General features: G+C 42.2%; 1 protein-coding gene across 1 annotated transcript; it reads right to left on the reverse strand.

Annotated features, from left to right (window-relative positions):
• Positions 1-217: 217 nt before the first annotated feature.
• LOC107186009 lies at positions 218-22668 on the reverse strand. The gene is made up of 7 exons (XM_015573800.1): positions 22653-22668; positions 17916-18090; positions 14457-14588; positions 7150-7252; positions 6901-7087; positions 1168-1249; positions 218-364 (listed from the first exon to the last, which is right to left on the reverse strand). The coding sequence occupies exons 2-7, from the start codon at positions 18066-18068 to the stop codon at positions 218-220; spliced, it is 804 nt and encodes a 267-aa protein (XP_015429286.1). The 5' UTR covers positions 18069-18090; positions 22653-22668.

Here is a 22668-nt window from a genome sequence, read left to right on the forward strand (position 1 = left end):
TCACAGACTGTAGTATTCGTTAGCGCAATTTTCATAGTCAACGGTATATCCTCCTTTTTTCTCTCTATTGTAAACTGGCCGTGTTATCTTCCATGGATGCAACCCTCTCCGCAACATATAAAGGGATTACACGAGAGAGGATGTTCGTTCGTCACTCTCGAGGGGAACAGAGATGGCGGCATCCTATTTTCTTGCTCGCGTCAACCAGGTGGGAAATTCAATAGATCGCTGGACGGTGGAGAATGTTGTATAGATTGTTACGATGGGCATGATCTATGGGTGCGCCGTGGCCTGGACGACCCCAGAGTCGCGTCCATGTATCGAAGTGCCTGCGACAGCTCTCCTGCTCCATCCGTCGTTCCTCCTGGAACGAGAGAGAATCTACCCTGAATACCCTGTCCTATACCTCTCCTTGTGTCTGCGTGTTCTGGGTACAGTTAATTGCATACTTGGAGAAGCTCCCAACGCTTCTCTATGGGGCAAGTGGAAGTCTTGGCTGTCTGATCAAACGGAAGCGATAGTTCTACTGTTTGGTGCCTTCCAGTATGTGTATAACGTTCATTGACACAGCTAATTATTAATAAGGTGAAATTAGTTTGGTATAATTACACGACGAAACAATCTTATTCGAAGCTCGGAACTCCTTCTATTTTTTAACCCAGTGATTCCTAACCCTCTTTGGAATATACCCCACCTAAACTTCTGAAAGATCTTGATGGCCCCCTAGCATAATAGTGAACTAACTTCGGAAAAAGTTTTAACATTAACGCTACTTCAAATAAAAAAGGCACATAGGTGAAACTGTTGCTGATCAGGTGACAAATGTCAATGATTTAGTAATTGTCTCTTGAAATATTCTAATTAGCTTCTCTTAGCCTTTTGCTCGCTAAGGGGCCTTTTTTTCCTCAAATTTTTCTGATAATCTGGGATTCGAATTGTCAATTCTTGATAGATAAATGAACCATGACTGCAAGGCGTGCATTTTGATCCACTGAAATGAAATAAACGTCGCTTTTAACTACGAATGATCATTATTTAATGGGACTAAGTGTGCAAGTAACTCAACACGCCTCTAACCCGATTCGATAACACGTGTTGTTACAGTTAGATTCCAGATCGAGTAACAGGCTGCGGTTATGCGATTCTCCTTGATCATTCTCCACTTACCAATGCGTGATCCCGTTTCCATCGCATTTGCTCGACGAGCTCCGTGATGTACTCGCGATTCCCGACTCCCAGGGCTCGTAATCTGCCGACAAAAGCGGCATAAACGGACTTGTGCGTCTCATAAGGCCGTCGAACCGTCACTGCTTCGTGTGGTCTTACTTGAACATTGAGTTACTCGACTGACTACATAAATGTATTATTCATTCAAAGCTTTCATTGATTACATCAACCGTTATTGAAAATAATTTTCAGTACACCTGATGAATTAGAAATAATAGAAACATATAGGTACATGGTTGCAAGTAGTATATGTCCGCGTGTTGTCAGACATGTCTAATTTCATAGTCTACAAGTGGTACTTTACCTTCTTCGATTAAATCAACCATTATTGGAAATAATTTTCAATGTACCTAGATGGAGGAGGAAGGATTTGAATGTAATACAAGCATATAGATATATGAGTGCAAGTAGTAGAAGCCAGAATATTGTCAGACACGTCTAATTTTATAGTATAAAGATTGTACTTTACTTTCTTTGATTGAATCAACCGTTATTTAATATAATTCTCAATACACCTAATATAATTAGAATTACCATAAACATACGTGTACAGGTGTAAGTGGTAGAAGTTAGTGTATGGCCAGACGCGCCAAATTCCATAGTATAAAGACTGTACTTTATACGAACTTTCCCTAGATGAACTATATTGAAAACAATTTCTACGAGAAGAAAAAATAGGAGACAGTGAAAATTCGGAATGTATCGTGGTATATTCGTTTAACTTCACGAATTAAATTTTCGAAGAAGAAAGTTTAGGTATACTTTAATCGTAATTAAATCTTCGATTTTTTCGTTCAGACGTGCAGAGTACGTGCGTGCACGGTCTTTTTCCCCGAAGTATTTAGCTTCCGTCGTCAAATGCCTGATCAGAAACAGCTGAAATTGCAGTCTATAATTACTTTGCTAGCGCGTTTAAAACGCCGCCGCCAGGCGAAATTGCAGCTGGGTGCGCGCGCGAAGCTTTCACTCGTGACAACACAAAGGCAGCCCAGTTATAAATATTCGAACAATAACTTCTAATTCCAACGGTTTGTGCAACGTCCATGGAACTCATTCCGATACATATGAGAACATACAAAAACTTCGACGCCCCCGTTTTTTGGAATTTAACAGAAACGACATAGGCGTTCGCTTAAAATCGCACCGTTTCACTTTAACAATGTAAACATTCGGGAACTTGAATTCCACAAAAGGAACTATTTCGACAATCACCTGGTTCTGTTGTAAAAATTGATCAAAGAAAGCTATTCAAACCAGCAAGTCGCGCACCAAACACGAATACTCCCTTATTTATCGAAATAAACTCGAATTCTAATACTGATAATACTCTGTAATTTCGAACACTTATGGAAGGCAGTACACTAAATGCTCGCCCAGTGTTCGAAGGCTCGTCGGCACTTAAGTTTAAATATTTCATAAACATTAGTTGTCCACATAATTCCACAAAATTCCATAGCTGTGATGAACCTCATTAAAAAATCAGCGTTACACCTGAGAACCTCTTCTTGTCAGTGCCAAGAAAACTTCGAATATTTATCGAGGATTTACTGTACCGTGTACTGTACGTGTAACACGATGTAATTTTCCTGTGACAAGAAACCGAAGACCCACAGTTTTCCATCCTCCTCGATAAACTTCTTCCCAGCGATCTATAAAAGTTTCATTGGGCCCGGACGCGTTCGAAAAAAGCCTTGGCATCGCAATGAAACGCGCGCGTTAAAGTGGATCCAAGGAGCAAGAACGATGTACCGTGGAAAACAGGGACGATACCTTTTACGACGTTGGAATATGTGAGGGAAACACATCGGGGAGGGTACTTGTTGCCACGCTTCCTGGCTAACTTCCGCCCGCTTAGGGGGAGGGGTGGCGCAAACTTCCATCGCCCCAAGGAAGAATTATTGCTCCATGCGTTGTTCCGCCGGTGGGCCGTTCGCAATTTTATGCGAATTTTTATCCGAACACGATGCTATTCTATAAACCTCTCATCGATGTGTTTCCACGTTAAGCGAATAAACGGAGACAAGTTGAACGGCGAGAAGAGGATGAACGAATAGAACGCATAATTCGCCTGCGAGAAACGTAACTTCAACCCCGTCGTGGGAGGTGTGGCGACTTAATTCACTGCTGAAGCTGGAAAGAGGCGGTATTAAAAGCGTGGATTAGCCGTGGGTTTCGAGGGAACGTCAGAAATAATTCACTTCGAACATGTGTGAATCGCGACTTTCCACCAGAGATAAATCGATGTCCCGTTGTGTTAAAAGTAGAAATCTTTCCATGTTTCAACCGAATCCCACGGTTTACTGTTCTCGGTGGCAGGTTGAAATGGGATGAGTTTCTTAAAATAGGGAAATTACAAAAATCTGCCTTGGATTAGACGAGGATTCGGTTTGCGCGCGTGAGAAATAATCCCCGAGCGGGGGGACGCGATGCGAGGAGTTAAGCCCTCGGCCCGAACACGTAAGAAAGGATAATCAGGGGACTGCCTTGGGGACACGTACACCGGACAGTCTGTGCTTAGGGTGTTTACCCCCTTTAATAAGGGTGCTTAAGCGGCCGCGTTATCCAGGGAAAACTGTTGGAAAGTCTGACGGGAATGTAATTTTCTTGTTTCGCCATGGTCTAACGGGAATATCGTTCCATCCGTTGCCAATTGAAAATCTCGTTTCTTGGGTTCAAGGATACGGAATACGGAATGAGAGTTCAGTGAAAAGTAGCGGATCGGGAATAATAGGACTTGTAACAATCGAGAGGCTTCACGAATAAATTGGATCGGATTATTGCATCGGGTAATAATATGTGAAATTATGTCCCGTTTTCGTGTGATCCTCGAATATCTTTTTCAATTGTGTAGACGCAGAAAATATTTAATACGTAGTTTGATTCGTATTAAGTGATCAGTATCTTGTAGACGTTATTTTTTTCTCGAAGTGCTTAAGGTCATCGTTAAACTTCATTTTTTAGGATCAAGGTCATTTGAAGGTCATATCATAATACATATCTGAATGTACTTTTTCATGAGCTATGCGAGGCAATAAGAATAAATATGTAGTTATTTGAAAAAAAAAGCATCGATGACCTTGATAACATTGAGAAAAAAAAACACTTGTAGGATACTGACAACTTAATACCATTCGAATTACGTACAAAATATTTTTAATGTTTTCACAATTGAAAAAAGATATTCCGGGGGTCACACGTAAAAAAAATTTAGTTTAAAATAATATTTTGACTTGCGAGGATTCGCGAGTGATTCAATTCCGAAGTCAAGTTTCCAGGCGGATCGAGTTCTCGTCAGTTTGAAGAAAGGAGAAACCGAAAGATCGGTGGAAATAAGAGCAGCGCATTGTTCCGGGGGTCTATTCTTTCCTCGAGGAACGTTCGCCGACAAGAGTGTAGCTTCATTATAACTGGAACAAGACATGAATTGGACCGAGTGTCTCCGTGACTCAGCTCGTGGTGCCGTTTCAAGAGAAAAGCTACCAGTCAGAATTAGAAAATGAATCTGACTGGAGCAAACAGTGGTCTCAGATGGAAGAAAACATATTTCTCGACCAATTATATCAAGAAAGGAAAGATTCAGTTTCTCCCAATTATTATACATCGGTTCACAACTTTCGTCTTCTTTCCCTCTCGAAGGTAGTCGATAATCGACGATGATTAATTGCCACGGAGCGTTCCAGTGACGTCCAAGCATATTATAAACCGAGTAACACCCATGGCGACCGCTTCATACAGAATTCCATTAAACGGTATCAAAGTGTCTCATTATGCATCACTCTCTCTCCACCCTGGTGTTCCTGTCTGTAACCGGCACGTGAGCACTACATCAAGGGGCAATATCATCTCGTGGCTCACGGTGAAACTTTAAACGAAATAAAATTGACGAAACGATTAGTTATTATGCTAACGACGATCTCGCCTCATTTGCTTCGGTAAACGAGTGTGGACGAAAATTGTTTGGAAACTGGTAGTGATACGATTAACTGTACCTATACGGAGGAATGATAAGTGGAAATGGTCGATCACTGATCAGACGTCGATGTGAAATAAAAGATTCTGCAGTGGATTTCCAAACGAAAAAGTAGACAGTGAATCGTTCCATGACCGTTTCTTGCGCTCTATTCCAAAGAATCTACATCTTCCATTCGTCCCACGGAAACAATACAAAAAAAAAAAAAAAAAACACGGATACGCAGTTGCAATATCGAAACGGTAATTGCGCGTTCGCGCGGAAAAATACACCGAGCGCCGTTTAGAAACGATTCCTTTTTCCTTCGACTTGCGAAGAAGAGCTGATACTGCTGCAGCTATAGTAGGTACTGGGCGAAAGAAAAGCAATCTTTCAAAGTGGACGGAGAAAGTAAGAGGAAAGTGAGCGGCATGAAAGACAACACTCGACGAGGCAACCGTCTCGAACGATTTTTCAGCGTGTAATTACCCGAACGCCCTCGAACCAGGCAAGGAGAGCAACTCCCCCCCCCCCCCCCCTCCTTCCCCTCCACACGAACTGGGGGCGGAGATGCTGCGAGGAAAACGGTGTTGACGAGTACATAGACCGACAGGCTATAACGTTGACAAACATTCGAGGGGAAAGGGGGGTAGATTGCGTTGGAGGGTAGTAAAGCATTTGCTGGAGTTTGTCGGGGTCGCGAGAGATCGGGTCAATGGGCTGAATTACCTAAAATGTAGTTACATCCGCCTGGAGTGTAGCAACAACACTAACAAGAGCTCGTGGGCGTATGAACAACTGTACGTTGCATTCTGGACATTACTATAGAACCTCATTCTACTACAAAAGAAAACGTGTCGCGCATCTGACAAGGGGGACACCAAGGTGCGGTACAGTAAATCCTCGATGATTGTTCGAAGACTCCTCAGCACTGACTCGGAGAGGTCCTCAAATGTAACGCTGATTTTGTAATGAGGTTCAGCACAGCAATAGAGCTTGGAATTCTAAAGTCAATGATATTTGTTTCAGCCACATATGGATACTAGTTTATGAAATATTTAATGTTCAGTGCCGAGGAACCTTTGAACACTTGTGGCGGCAGTACCTCCTACATTCGCCATCAGAGGTCTACCGAGTTGACACCTTTCCCGCAACTACCTGAAGCCTTCCTCGTTCGTATATATACGTCCTTAACCGACCATCGTATATCCCCGCGTCTAAGGCAGGGTCTGCTAGAAAGCCTTACTGACGAGTCCACTAGCAGGCCCAGGACGAAACGCTCCCTCTCCCTCTCCTTTCCTTTTCACATTTTCCAGTCAACAGATTACCGCCAAACACTCGTGGATGATTTACTGTAGTCGGTTGCACTAGACTTACGTCTTCTCCACTATGACATTCTTTACGTAAATGAATGACTAGATGCATACAAAAGTTTAAACCAGAACATCTCGAAAACGAAGGCCTGTTCTATGAAACGCCAATTAGGGTTTTGTAACACTATACGTGTACTGCAACTTGCACCTAGTGTCGTTCCAAAAGCGATTATCGCACCTTACCGTCCCCTTAGTGAACAGTTTTGAAACTCGTCGTGGTTTTAAGTCATGTAACTATGGTTACTGTGTCCGTGAATCCTGTCGAGAGGATTACAACCGGGCAGCAAGCGAGGAAAGCAAAGAAACAGGGAAGAAGAATCGGGAAAAATTTCATTTCCATGCGATACGTACGAGTCTATCGTGTATCCAGGACGCGTAGCATCGGTCGCGACGTAACGAGTGCTTTGTGGCTGGGAGTAATAACGTCTGCTGGTCAAAAGCGGCACCAATTCCACACCCCCGGTCAGCTCGTACACCTGAATTTCCTCGTTGTACCGATGCCCGGAATCCTGCACCAGCTGCATGTCCGTTGCAATACCTGGCGAAACGTATCGATCGTTAAATCAGCTTGATACCAATCGAACTCGAACCGAAGTTTACCTGGCTCCGCCTTGTCGTCGAAGAACCTGTTCATATCCGTAACGGCCATGGGATTGATGGTCCTCCGATGGAATCTTTCGATCGTCGAGTTGCTCGTCCAGCCCTGAAAGACTGAACATTTCGACGGAACTCGATGCGTACTGGTGCAGAGATGTGGTGCAAAGTGCACTGATTCAGACGAATGGAAGCTTTAACGTACAGTATCGTTGTTGAGTATTAGGACAAGCTGAACTGTACGAAGAAAATGTGATTTTTCATGAAAATGATTCTGTGTACTGGATCTCCGTGATTGTGTGCTCGTTAGGGATGTTTGATTTAGATTCCATTCTTCAGAAGATCGATTCCCTTGGGTAACACGTCACTGTATAACACATACAATAACGGCCGAAAGTCCCAAGGGAATCGATCTTCCGAAGAACCGAGTTGGAATCGAACATCACTAGTGCGCGTGCGTGTACAAAATTAGAAACGTGATGGTAATTGAAAAGCGAAGTCCCTAAGTTCGATGAAAATTGTCGAGTATATTAATCGAGATTTTCACGAGACTACATCGAAACTATACCGTAGACCGACGAACGTTGAATCTGATGAAGAGAACGTCACCGTGTTCAGCCGGAGGGTCCGACGAAACTGAAATTGGAGTTATATCTTAAGCAGCAGTCAACCGAAAACCCTGTCTTGAAACTATCGTTCAGTCTCACCAACCACAGATTCATCAGCAGCCTCGGTGAGAACGATCGAAATCCCGAAACAACTTCACACAGACCAGCCGATGAAGATCACCGAAAGGTGGATAAATGAAAGAAAGACGGTAGTGGGTGACGACCGTAGAAGAATTTATCACTGGATAATCAGTAATCACTTAGGTCGTATATACGGAAGTAAACACTCATCCCCACAAGGCTGGATCCATTCATCAACGTCGTTCTAGTTAGCTGGTTAGCCCAGGTCCCTGGCGGTTTATTACGAAGAAAAACAGAAAACCATTCATAAATCCATGCGCCATAAATCCATGTCTCGTATCACAGTACAGAGAAGACAGAGTGAGAGAGAGGGGGACGGACAACAACGATAACGAGGTGGGACGAAGGAAGATCCATGAGGCCAAAAACGAAGAAGAGCTCTATATAGGGAAGGACGATGTACACGCGTTACTAGCGAACGAAGTAAACTCGGCTGAAGTGGAATGCTGGTAATAAATTTCCGTTTAAACTTTCCGGCCGCGAAAGCTGCCTGAAAACGATCGTTCAATTACGCAAGTAACGCTACACGGTTATGTGTGTGAGGTTTGGCGTTCGAGGATACTGCTAGAAGCGGTTAATTAAAAATTAAGAGTTTCGTGATGTTGGTCGACCCGCGAAACGACGAGGAGAAACAGAAAGGAGGAGACTGGGCACCCGACTCAAACGAAATATCTCCTGAACGTGTGTTAATATAATCACTGATTTCCACTTCAAACGTTGTTTACACCGTCCCCTCTCTGTACACGATGCGATGCTTCCACGCGATAGAAAAAATTCACGGCGGTCCTTCTGCCGACAAGGGCGCGCCTCGTTGCGTTTCGTTTCTCGGTTTTCCACTTTGACACAGCCACGATCGCAAGAAACGACGAGGCGAAGAGTCGACGAGTCCTGGTTAAATTTCATTTGCAGCTAAACGATCCGGTACCGCGACATTAATGGGCTATGTAGTACATGTTGGATATAAATGTCGCTCGACTTGTCTCTGTGCCACGATGATACTCGAGCTCGCGAGTCGTGGTCGTGTCGGGAGAGTCGAAAGATGAAGTATTTTTCATACTTGGATTGTCAGGATACCCATATGGCGGCCTTAGGACTGCCACCACGTCCTTGTTTCTTTTCGTTTCGATTTTTTTTGTAACTTTCACTTTTCTGGTCTTTCGTTTCGCTTTACTGTTTCCTGTATATTTTTTCTCTTCAGCGTTTCTCACGGTCTCGTGCGAGTCTGTTTATTGCCATGCATCGACGTGGTTAGTATTCAATTCTTCAAATGTCAAGGACCATTTCACTTACATTCATAACAAATCTCGAACATCGTACACCATTTCCATTGGCACGATAAAATTGTAAAGATATTTACGATTTAAAATATTTCACTTCACAATTAAAGGAAACCGTCGATTACTTGAACATCTAGTACGAGCAGTAGAAGTACCGAAATTGTAATTTTTCCCTAAATCGTAATGACAAAATCCATGACCACGAGGTGAAAGCCACTAGTTGCCCAGAGTAGATCCGTGTTCTAGGCTCCAGGAATTGCGTAAGGGTGATCGGTGTGTACGCATTCCCTAGTAATCAAGCAAACTTAACCATAAGGGGCAGGGTGTGGGGGTGGTGGTGAGGGTTAATATAGCTAGCTGATCGTTCAAGGACCATCGTGCTTAACGCATCAGAGGGTATGCGTACCAGGGACTCGAGGAATCGCACGCCCAGCAACTTGGGATCCCTCCAAGGAACTCCACCAGGACCGGGTCGACCCCAGGGCCAGAAATGCGCCAGCTAAGCACACGGGGCGTCGTGGCATATTAAACAGTTTCCAAGGTTCGTTTCCTACTTCCGCGAAGCGACTGCCTCGTGCTCAATATGCTGATGTGCAGGGTGTACACTAATACGTCGGATATATACATTCCCGGAAGTAATGTGGAAGCTCGAATAAACACGTGATTCAATGATGACGATCTACTTCTAGAGAGTTTGTCACGATGATCGAAATGTAAGGACTGAAATGATCGTTATACAGGGTGAACCACGAATCGTGATCAGTAGAGATTACTCTCTTATTAGCAGTCCGATCGAAAATGTTTTTATCAGGTATAACATGGTTTCAAGAGTCAACTCTTTTTTTTTTCATGATTTTTTCTTTAAGGTCACCTTCAATTGTTTGCAAATACAGCTATAATTTTTTTACGCCTATCTGATTTCAAGACTAATTCGATAAGTATCATAACATAACATTTGTTACTTTTTTTTCATCTGGGTCGAGAAAAGATTAGAGAAATATGCGAAGTGTAATATTACAAAGAGTATCATATGCTACGCCATTGTACGCGTTTCGATGTTCAGCTCTTGCCTACTGTTCGTAAACATTTCGTTGTGTACATTGGAACACATCCGATAATATTTACTGATCACGATTCGTGGTACACCTTGTATATTTACAATGAGAAAACATGCCGAATTTCTTAAAGACAACCCGACGATATATCCCTGGATAATACATAATAATCACGGAGTTTCAGTACGGAAGAAATCGACTTTTCCCGCTATGAACAGTTCTGGTTTCTACGTGATCGGTGAACGATACTATCCGTGACTCGACCAGGAAACGAGCTGAACACCCCGACCATGTCGACGTTCTCTCTCTTTATCGACGTTATTGCCGGCAGAAAGATGTTTCCCGTTTGCCCTACAACGAAAGTCCATTACGGTGTGTCCCTTTTATACGCGAGCACCGACGAAAGTCGGATCATTTCGGGGCCATTCATAACGTAGGTAACTTTATTGTCGCGTGGAGAGAACCGGGCGTACTGGATTAGATTAACGCAGGTTTGTACTATAGAAAATAGTATTTCCTTTCGGAAGATCGTATTAGACTAGAATATATGTTCTTCCATGAATTCTCTACCCAATTCCTTATTTCGTTGTATCTTCAAAGTGATTCTACTCTATCACAGTTCGTAACAACGTGTACACTTCTCAGTAAAAGATAAAACTATTGTAAAAAGGTTCTCCGTCGCAGTAAGTACTTTCTATTATTTCAATTAGAAAGATAGGGAGAGTTTCAAGGAACATGTAAAATTTCAATTACAAAAGACTCCGTGGTAGGTCTCGGGAAACGATTGAAGCTCCGAGACACGAGAGCAACGCTTCCGTTCTAATCTAAGCTTACGCAACATCGACCTCCCCTACCGGTCGATCGAATTATCGCGTCGAATTACCAGACGATCGAAGAATTATCCCCGGGAAAAATTGCCTGGAACGTCGTTAACGGGGTGTCGTTAAACACGCGAAGGAATATCGACGCGTGCTGATCGATACGCGGGATAATACATATTCCATGAACGCGAGGTGACTGAAGAGTTTCGTGGCTGAGAGATCGCTTAAGATGTTAATGAAAGCGAACGCCAAGCGTGGTGACAGGACGATATCATCGAATTTCATCAGCTACGCGACGATAACGATAACTCTGACCGTCCTACGGCCCTTCGAACGCCCTTTGTCGCGATTCGATCGACCCGATGTCGCCGTCCACGATGGCTTTTTCCCCGTCAAACGCTGATGATAGAGTACTTGATCGCTAGATCGCGATAGCCCAGTGTTATCATATTGGTAATAGTTAGTAATAAGAAAATCATCGACTATGACCAAACGTTTTGTCGAACGCCATATTTGTAGAGATAGTTTCTATTGAATAATTGCTAACAACTTCTAAATTGCTTGTGAATGGTTTGTTATACGAACAACTGTGTCTAACAAAAGTTGTATGGAAAGGGCTATATCATGTATCAGTCGGTAAAACTGGTGGTACAACCGGAAGGCTATGATTCTACATAAAAAAAGTGAGTCGAAAATATCAAATAAAATTGTTTCATGTCAGGTTTGGTTTTCGAGAAAATCGAATTTGAATATCAATCTGAAACAGAATGTATTCATCGAGGGAGTAAGTAGAAACGGAACGCAATGAACAGACGCGCCAGCCAAGTCCCATTCAATTGCTCGCGTAGCCAACAGATCTTCGAAGTCGATTTTCTCGAAAAAAGGGGTTTCAGATAAAAAAAATTGTATTCATTATTTTCGACTTATTTTTGCATATAGAATCACCCCCTTTTCGGTTGTACCACCAGTTACCGACCACCTTGCAATTTTTCTCGAAAACAACGTCTCGTATGGAAAAAATTTATTCCACAATTTCGGTTTATTTTTGCACGAGGAATATGTTCTGTTCTCGTTAGTACCACGAACTTTGTCACGTCCTGTATAGACACATCGTCCGGAAAAGGGTTGAGCGACTTCCTGCGAAAGTTTCGTAAGCCAGAATTTCGAGAAAATAGCGGGACAGATACTTGCGAGAATTAGGAATGAGGTATCGGCTCGTCCCCTGTGAGTAATGTCGCTTTCCAAGTTGATTCGTAGCATGCAAGGATCGATCCACGGGATTGCAATTCTTGGATTCTTTTTAGAAGTTTCTTGCTGGATCGATTTTACAACGTAAATACGATACGTAAATAATACTACGGCGGATACACAAATCCTCGTCCGACAAGGTGTCTACGCAATTTCACGCAGGATTGAACGATTTCGCCACAGATATTTCCGATAATGAAATCGTGAATAATGAAACAACAGAAAAGTCGAATGGATGTGGCGTTTCTTTCGGGCGAGGAGATTCAGGAGAAACGCAAGACTCGCCGGGGGGCAACCTGAAATTACAGAATACCAAATAGCCCGCCAGTGGAATAAACTATGCGAAGCGCAGAATGTATTACGGCGTAGAGAACGTTCAAAAGCTGGAATATCTTGCTCGAAATGTCAGGAAACATAGGTAAGAATATTCGAAATAATATTATTTCATTTCATCAGTTGTACTAACAATCAATACTGACAGGAATTCAAAATTCCAGAATTGATCATCTCCATCTCAAACATTCCAACAAGTAATGTACACATCCTGGCATAATCATAAATCACCAAAAAATGTTCAATTCTCATGTATTGTGGTTAAAATGAAACCTGGTCAATTATGCTATTTTCGGAAATCTTGCTAAGAAATTATGTTTCCCCAGAACAGAAGAGATAATGTTCTCTAAAAAAAAAAAATGGTTCCTTTTCATTTTAACCACAATGCATAAGGATTGAAAATTTTAGGGTTGTTTTATACTTATGTCTGTATGTCCTTATCGTTCGTGTCACAAAAATTGTTTCCAAAAATATATGGATGCCATCCCATTTAGTGCTCACAGGGACGAAGTATACGGGTCAGAGGGGCGGAGTATCCTTTTTAAACTTTGAATTGCAAATCGTCACGAGAACCTGTTCTCGAATCATGGTCTCTCGAGCCAATATACCGAGGGCAAACGTTTGCACGGTTATTATCAGCCAATAGACGGAGCCTTCTTCACGGCGATAACAGACCCCGGTGGTAACCTGCCAGGATAATAAGACTCGGAACGACATCCTTTTCCCGCGCAATCACTCCCTCGGCCTAATTCCGCAGCGAGCACAGCCTTCGATCTCGTTTTTCACTGCCTGCGAGTGCCTCTCATGTTTCTGCACGACATCGCGTCGTTGAATAATATTATTCCATCGGTGTTATTCACGGCCCGAATCCCCGTGGATCCGGTGTCCGTGACTTTACACGCGTTCACGTGTGGAACACACGTTTCGTGGTGTTTTATGCGGGTGAAACGAAGAACGGTGTTTCCTTCCTGTAATCGCGTCGTTCTTATAACTGGTATTTCAAGTGTAGCGAACAGCGAGCACAATCGTGTGATTGTTTCGTTGACTATCAGACCGACAAAACGTGATTACAGAAAGGGATTAGAAAATTGTAAGAATACTATGCGTTTTTTAAACTACAACGGTTTTGCGAAAAGCATTGTGGAAATGTGATGGTTTCGTTAACTGTAATATCAATAAAGTACGATTACAAGGAAAGAATAGAGAATCGCGAGCAGACTACGCGTTTATTACTGTTGAACTCACTAACAGTAACAGCGTTCTGTGAAAAGCGTTGCCGGAAATTGTGCTAAGGAAAAATGAAAAAATCGTTTGCGGATGTTGAGCTTCATTCTGTGGAAACTTTGGACGCGGTTCGTGGAATGGAAACGTGTTTGTCGAAGATTAGTTCTGTGAGACGGTATGGAAAGAAATGTTTCATTACGACCTAACGATGTAAGTAATTGAAATAAAGCGACGATGAAACGGGCATGAGTTATATTGTGTCCGTTTGTACGAGTCCAATTTAGATACGTGTTTTCAATTTAACGTTTCCGTGTAATGAATGGTTGAGAAATAAAATTGCAGGCGTTCCTTTGAACTACATAATAACATCTATTGTTTCCGGTAATTAAATCGGTATCACTGTGGACGTCACTAGTCAATGTTTCTGCATGAAGACGTCGTTGAGTTATACTTAAAACAAATGAGATTACTTTAAACAATTTACGAATGAAAAAGTATAAATATTTCGTTCGAGCATTTCTGTTTTCCTATACGACCGGATGAAGGATAGTGCATTCGAGCGTGCTACTTGTTTCTAAATATTCTATAAATCGTTTGAAACATTACCTGACCGAAATTCTGACACTTGGGCGGCTCCGGTGGTTCCAGAGGCACGTTTTTCTTTCTGAGGGTTGCCGCGCAAGGCGCGCCGCCTCCGGGCTTACCCCAAGGCGAATAATTCTCCAAGATTTGCTGGAGCTGTATAAAACAAACAAAAAAAATCTACGTAGAGAAGGATTGCTCTGTACGTAAGCCTGATTTTTCGCTGGAACCGAAAATATTATGCCTCGCGCGCAGTCTGGGTCGAGAGAATTCTAAAGCGAGAAATTCAAACGGAATTAATCCGAGGGAAAAATTACCTCGAACAAAAAGAATAAACCATCCCCTTTATGTACAGAGTGAGTCGCTTAACTGTACCACCTAAATTTACTCGTAAACTACTTGTTGCATAAAAAAATATACAGAAGTAATGTACGCAGCAACAACAACGAATTATCGGACCGGAGAGTAAACTCCCTATGTCAAGCAATAAAGTGCTATATGGACTTGTCATGCATAGAAGTTTCATCATCCTTCACTGAATGTTATCTCTGTAATTATTCGTTTTTGACCCCAATATTCTTTGAACTGCAGGATTAAATATGACACATTATAAAACTAAAACTCAAGGTCACTTTCATACCTCGATAAAAAGTGAAACATCGAATAACTAATTATCACATTGTATGCCTCACTCGATATCAAACAACTTTTGTTTGGAATATTTTTTTACACAGCAAGTAGTTAAGTGACTCGTCCTGTATATCTATGGAAAACATACCACAAAAATGGTCGAGGTAAACGCCGAAAACAGAACGGTTACGCCGATGTATGTATGACACTATACTCCAGCAATAATGCCCGTCTGACACCCCACTGATTGATTTTACTGCACGCTTATCGCGACCTCCATTATTCGCGCAGTTATCGCGAGCGAACGCGTCCGAGAGACTCGTTCGACGATTCACTTTCAAGTCGCGGTTCGTGACGGATTCTAAAACGTTGTTAAAACTCCCTCGGATAGACTCGAAATAAAATTTGAAGCCATCCTTTTGTTTCGCGGATTTAACTGCGTCTCTCTCCTCGGGAAACTCCGAGACAAAACTTTTTTAGCGAAAACCGAATTGTAGAACCGGTGTACCTAATAGTTCCCAGATCGTGTACGCTCGTGGGAAAAATAATCAGCAAGTCTGGTGCGGTGGAGAACCTTTTTTCTGAACGGAAAAAATCACGTTACAATTATCGTTAATTCGTCGACCGTAATCTGTAAGCGGTGTTCGATGTTTATTATTATGTAAAAGACAGCCTCTACTGCGGAGGCTTTGTGGCATGCTAATGCTCGAGCACCCTTAATTCGGTGTCGGGGGTAGAAGGGTGGTGGGTGAGACGCGATAAGTAATTCGGATGCATTTTACGACCCTTGAATATTTTAATCTTTTATTGCATTCTGCGGTCACCGTGGTACACGTATGAATCTCCTACCAGAAATTCTTTTCTCCCCACGCGCGGGCGCAAAGAAAAAAGAAAAAACCTTTCGCCCACTGATAATTCCACCGTTTTCCCGACGTAACCGTGTAAAATGGATATTTACAACCTTTTTAAAACGAAAGCACGCCCTTGTGAAATACGCGGGCGGAGTTTAAGGTATGGACTGAAATTAAAAAATTTAACCCCCCCGGTCCCTCTTATTAAAACTAGCGATCGTTGCGACGGAGAAAAATTGTCCGTTGTTACTTCCCCGCCTATACTTTATCGGTTCGAATAACAGAGAATTTTATTCTTATTATGCGACTCGTTGCAAACGTTTACGAAATAGAGCTACAAACAGCTTTTAGTAAACATAAAATGTGCCCGTTCGTTAGTGGAATGTTTCTTACGGTAACAGGACGAATTGCTAACTCACATTGCAATTACGGTGCTACTGTTAACAACAAACTTACGTAGAAATTCATGAATTTATTCAAAAGAAAATTGTGCAAAATGTGATCACACGGTGTAGTTAACGAAAAACGACTTTAACCCTTTAAGTACGGCCATGTATGACGCAAAATTCACGCGTAGTTTGGAATAGAGATGTTCGATATTAATTCGATTCTTCAGAAGATCGATTCTCCTGGGTAACACGTCACTGTCATGTATAATACATACACTAACGGCCAAACGTATGGGACCTGATGTGATAATTAAAGAAAGAGGAAAATATTATTCTACGAAGAATTAATGAAGGTAACGTGTTATAACTGATAAAAAGTAATTTGTGAATGTAATTGAAATTCCGTATCTTTATTTTATCGTAACAGAATAACGAGTTACTGTTCCATCAATCACGAACTCCATACTTTTGGGCCGTTAGTATATGTGTTATAAATGGCAGTGATGTGTTACCTAAGAGAATCGATCATCCTTACTTTTGAGCAACACGAAACTTGGCAATGTTTACACACGCTTAGGTGTTACATTATAAATAATCTTTGATAAAAAAAATAAACGTTCAGTGTAAGCGTAATCGCAATGAAATTTAATATTAAATCTACTTGAAGAGTTTAACACATTTAGCATAATACAGTGTAACACAAATTTTGCGGTAAATTAGAAGCTAATATAATTTTGCTAGAAGCACTAAATAATAAATTTAGAATCCGTCATTTCCACAGGTTCGGTAGTATATAACACGTTGGTAGTACTATTAACACGTTGCCTACCACAGTGAAAAAGACCGTACATAGTCAGACTCACTTTATTTCGTTTTTTAAGTCATACTACCAGCAATAAATGTATACTAAATTAACTTGCTTAATCCGCCAATACCTACAGTATATACACAATATAGCATAATATAGTGCAATATGAAATATATAATAAATTAAATGTCGACCTGAATACCCACCTTAACAAATTTAGTAACTGTAGATCAAAATTCCGTCATTTTGACGGGTTCGGTGGTTCTAGTCTGAATATCTTAAGAACTGTTCAGTGTACAGACCGAATAACTGTAGTCTCCCATAGTATCGAAAGGGTAAAACGACAAAGCTTACAGAAAAATTCACGACAGCTTCGTCCAACCGTTTATCGAGTAGCCCGTCTTAAAGTCTCGCCTACGAAAATCCTTGTTTCGTCGTCGAGCCAAGAATAAAACTGCTCCGTGAACGGTGTATTCGATAGATCAACGGTTCCGAGTACACTCGTGGACCGCCAGAAATCTCTTACACGCGCTCTCGTAAATTCCCGAACCAACGGCGATGTTTCGAAGCAAAACCCCGTAAACGGGGAGATAAGAGGAACAGACGGTGGTGGGAGGTTGGGGAAACGACACTGGGACCGTCGAGAAAACGATCTTTATCCGATCAACGGCAACGATACCGCCGGAAATAAAAGTGAAGTGCGGTCAGCAACCCTGTGTACACGGGAACGACGCGAAACTGTGCTCGTGAACCAAAAGGGGTGGGAGAGTGAGGGTCACAACAGGCCATTTACAACATGGCATACTTCACGCTGTTCGCGGTGTTTCTGACGTTGCAGCTCCTCCTTTCGTCGTTTCCACAGCGCGGTCCCGTCCTGAACGGTCCGACGTTCCCGTTCCTTTCGCGCGTCCTCCTCGACTTCCGGTACATACGTCGTCGCCGGGATTTCCTGCGGCATCTCTCGGTCCCGGTGTCTTCCTCTTAATAAAAGGACGGAACAAATCACGGGGGCATACCGTGTCCTCGCGGCTCTGAAACTGCTACCTCAACCGGCTGGTGGTACGTGAGCAAACCTGGAAAATCAAATAGATATTGCGCTGGGAAGGGGGGAATTGAAAGGAATAGAAGAGCTCTCCACGACCAGTTTCAGGTGTCACTGAAATTCTGAAGTGACTAACATCAACTGTCAAATTGTTTATTTAGTGGAGACGATCGATTAATGCGGGGTAGGAACGACCCACGTTCGTGTGTACAGTACTGGACAGAATTATGAGAGCAGAGTTCCATGATTCAGTGTTCCGTCGTAGACCGAAACGACGGTTATACAGTCAGACGATACCGTTACTTTTTATTATTTTATTCCTTCTTTCAGTCAATTTATATATTTTCAAGACCGACCCTTTGCAATTTCGATTTCGTTGACAAAGGGAATCAGAGACAAAAGAAGCGAACATTTGGTCTGCAGTCCGCCACATCCGCTCGGTAACCTGGGACCCATCCGCGCCGGGCCTTACCGGGGCGCGCTGACTCGCAGACAATATAGTCATAAAACCTTACCGTTGAGAGACTCGAAAATTCGTCGCGGTCAACTCGCACCGCGACCACGTGCGCGATATTTTCCTGACGTCCGCTTCGACCTGAAGGAGAGGTATTCCATCTCCACGTCGCTTGGAAAAACCGAGCAATTTGCCTTCCCCTTTGTAGGAGGGTCGAGCGGAGGAAATGATTAGTGTATTAAACAGTTTATTGAGTCGATCTAACTTCGACGGGAGTCGGTACAAAACAAGAGTCCTCCCCGCTTCTGTCGTCTTTCTTATATACTATGGCATTCGTTCACACACACACACACACACACACACACTCACACACAGGACCTCCGCGTTCGGTGAATCGTCATCGGCGGTAGATGTCGATCACACGGAAGCGGTATCCGTCTTTCATGCCTATGTCGGCGGCCCGCGTCGCAACGACGACTCGGCGGCACAACGACGATATCTGACACAATGGTTACGTCTCCACGTGTCCACGTGCCGGTTACTAACAAAGCCACCGTCGGGACAGCAAAGGCACATGCCGATGCCTACACCTTCAGGGCATAACCAATAAGGAAGCGAGTTTTGGTAACGCCTTCATCGAACTTTGAGGAAGCGCGACGTCACACGACAGTCGAAAAGATTCATTCGATCGAAAACATTCATTAGAATCACTCGTTCGCAAACAGTCATTCGCAAAACACACTCGTTCGACAAGAGTCACACGGACTCAAGACATTCACGTACTCGTATCGACAAGAGTCAAACGGACTCAATTCATTCGCATTAACTCGTAATCGAACAGTCATTCGACAACAATCATTCGAAAACTCGCACTCGTTACGACAAGCGTCACACGGACTCAATTCATTCGACAACATTCGCATCACGATTCGTCAGCTCCAACGGTCGAGCAATTATTAGTTTTTCTCACTAGAGAATATTGAATCAGTTGCGTAATATTAATTTGGCGGGCAACAGTCGCAACCGGACGCGTACCACGACGGTCGAGCCTGGAATTTACAACTCCAGGCGGATTCGAAAGAGAAATCCACGCGGACGGACGCGACATTCAGGGAACCGTATGTCGTTATTCTGTTACGATATAATAAATGTTACGGAATCGGTATACAGAATTTTTTTAATCAGTTTTAACACGTTACTTTTAACAAATTTTTGTAGAAGTATTTTGTAGAAATCTTGTAGAATGTTGTTAAGGGCACTCTTTTGAGTAGCCCCTAAGAAGTTTAGCTCGTTTTTTATTGAAAAGTTATTAGTAAAAAGTATTTGTAACATATATCAGTTATTCAAACCAGTTACTCTAACCAACTCCAATCCGTATAATGCTTCAGTGTTGGTTAGACACAGTTGAAGAAAAACAAATCAATCAGAATCAGTCAGAGACAGTTACTTTTTTCTTGAATGTACTCGAAGGAAGTAAACGAATGTTTAATGTAATCTCGAAGAAACTAAATCCTGTTGTTTCGATGACACGACGGTAGATGGATTCAGGTGCATTAGACTCGATGTTTTTCGCCTGGGACCGGGAACATTAAACCGGTGTCTGGTTAGTAAGACGGTCGCGTCGCGCGAAAAAGCATCGGTGCCGTTATCATCTATTATTGATTTAACAAGATATTGTCCCGGTCGACGGGAACGCGACAGTTCGTACACGTTACGAATTTCATTGTACATCTCTCGTTCGCACGAACCTCTTTCCAGGAAGACACGAGGATCAATCTAGTCTCCTATACGAGTCTTTCTTCCATCGATCGTCACACATGGCGTTTCAGTAATTGGGTTTTCTCCTGCGAAAGGTATACAATTGTCACAAGGAACGATCATTTTACTGTGACTAGAGTTTCAGTACATACTTTTGCTTAAATTGCATATTAAGGAATTTCAGCGTAGTCTTTGGAAAACATACGGAATAACAATAGTTCTGATGGATTTTTCACGTTTTAACGGATATTATTTCGACACGTTTTTTGTAAAAATTGAATATCTTCCGCTCGATTATCTTATCCTTCGCAGATTTAGGATCGTTTAAACTCTCAATACTTTGCCCAACTAACGGTGAGTTTAACTCGCCACGCTATTTTTTATGCTAACTCCAACGGTGAGTCTCATTAACCATCATAAACATTAATTACATTAATGAAGTGGTGGAAATAAATATCCAAAGTGTATTTCATTATTATTTTTGTGTATTTTTGTATTGAAATCAATCAGCATCACATTATTGTAGTATTAGGACGTATTGATTCATTATATATTATTATTATAGAGCTTGAGGTTAAAAAATCATATCCTTAAAATGTAAAACTGTCTGAACGGTTCAAAGGAAAAAGCTATTTTCAATTTGGGTATATATTACCTTTTTTTATTTTTTATTCAAAACTATTACGAAGTTGCTGATTCCCCATGGGAAAAATAGCTTGGGGTGCAAAGGGTTGACACGCAATTGTCCAGCGATTAAGCGTGTCAACACAGTTTCTGTCCCCCGTAAGTCCATTTCTGTACAATTTTCAGTCTTGTCACTTCGGATCAAAGTGTGTTCTCGCGAATCGCCCGACCGCGGGATAATAAATTTCATTGCGGTCGATAAAGCTCGGTTTATTACAGAAACATCAAAATATAATAACGGTCAATAAACCGATGAATAATCTAGAACGACCCGAGAGAACACGGAAAAGAGTTCGCCTATCGATTTATCCATAAAAATGTCCTCGCGAAACGGCGATCGAGCGTTTTGCGCGTTACGCGAGGAATTCACGAACCCCACTTCTCGTAGGGGTATAAGAAAATGGAAAGACTTCCGGGCATGCCTGCATAATTCCATCGATATCTTTTTATTCGACGGCCACGACATTGTTACGAGATGCTTGGTGAATTTCATTTTTGGATAATGAAAAACCATCATCGCGGGCCAGGCATTTGAAAAACTCCTCCTCGAGTTTAATGAAAATTCTCGTCCCTCGCGAAACACGCGGAAAATTCTAAATCGGTTAAATTCAAGCTGAAATCCGAATATTTTCCCACTGATTTACATAAGATGACGAGAGAGAACTTAGGCTGTCCCTAAAGTGGAATCGATCGATTCGATCGCTGATACCAGGGTCATTTTTTAAGGAAGCAATCGTTTTGTCGTAAACTGGTAACAATTTATTGTACGTCAAAATCCTTGTTCTTTGAATGAAAATAAATCTTAAACTATTTTTCGATGTAATTCTCGTTGAGATCCTCGTTGAATCAATCGATGACAGTTTAGCATACATCGTCCTTGGTCTATATACGTTTTTCACTTTGTAAATTTCTTTGATTTCATGAACAGATGTGAGTCAGATGGCGTCAAGTTTGGACTGTACGTAGGATGGTCCAATATCAACCATCGAAACTTTTGCAACAGTGTTGCCATTAAAAGTGAAAAATTCTGTTCCATTTTAATTCGCAGATATTAGTATTTGAAATTGTAAATGTACATAAACTTTCGCAGTCTGGTAATGAAAGTGTGTGGATAGGAATAGATTCGAAAATCATAAATACGACAGAAAGAATTCCATCAATTAACACGTCGCCTGCCACAGTGAATAAATCCGTACGTAGCCAGACGCAGTTTATTTCGTTTCTTACGTCATAAATCGTAAAAAATATATGCGTTTGCGGAATAAAGTTTTGTCGTCGATTATACTGCGGTATTAATTTTACAGAAAAATTTTCTGACTTTATTTAAATAATCCAGCATCTTCGCAATGTTTCACCCACGAGAGAAGAATGATCATCGTACACAGTTCGCTTCCCTCAAAACGACGCATCGAGCGATTGTTTCATCCGGTGGGATAAATTTTCCAACGGTATTCCGCGTATGGTAACATTAAGTTTAATACTCACGATGCGGGAAGTTTTCCGTGTCACGGAAACCGGCCCTCGAATGCAGCCCAGCCCCAGCCGAGGTAACTCGCGGAAAATACTTGGTATAAACCGATTACATCCATACAAAAGCTGCTCACCTGACGATGAGAGCAC

Source organism: Dufourea novaeangliae, unplaced genomic scaffold, assembly GCF_001272555.1.
Source record: "Dufourea novaeangliae isolate 0120121106 unplaced genomic scaffold, ASM127255v1 scaffold54, whole genome shotgun sequence".
Taxonomy (NCBI): Eukaryota; Metazoa; Arthropoda; class Insecta; order Hymenoptera; family Halictidae; genus Dufourea; species Dufourea novaeangliae.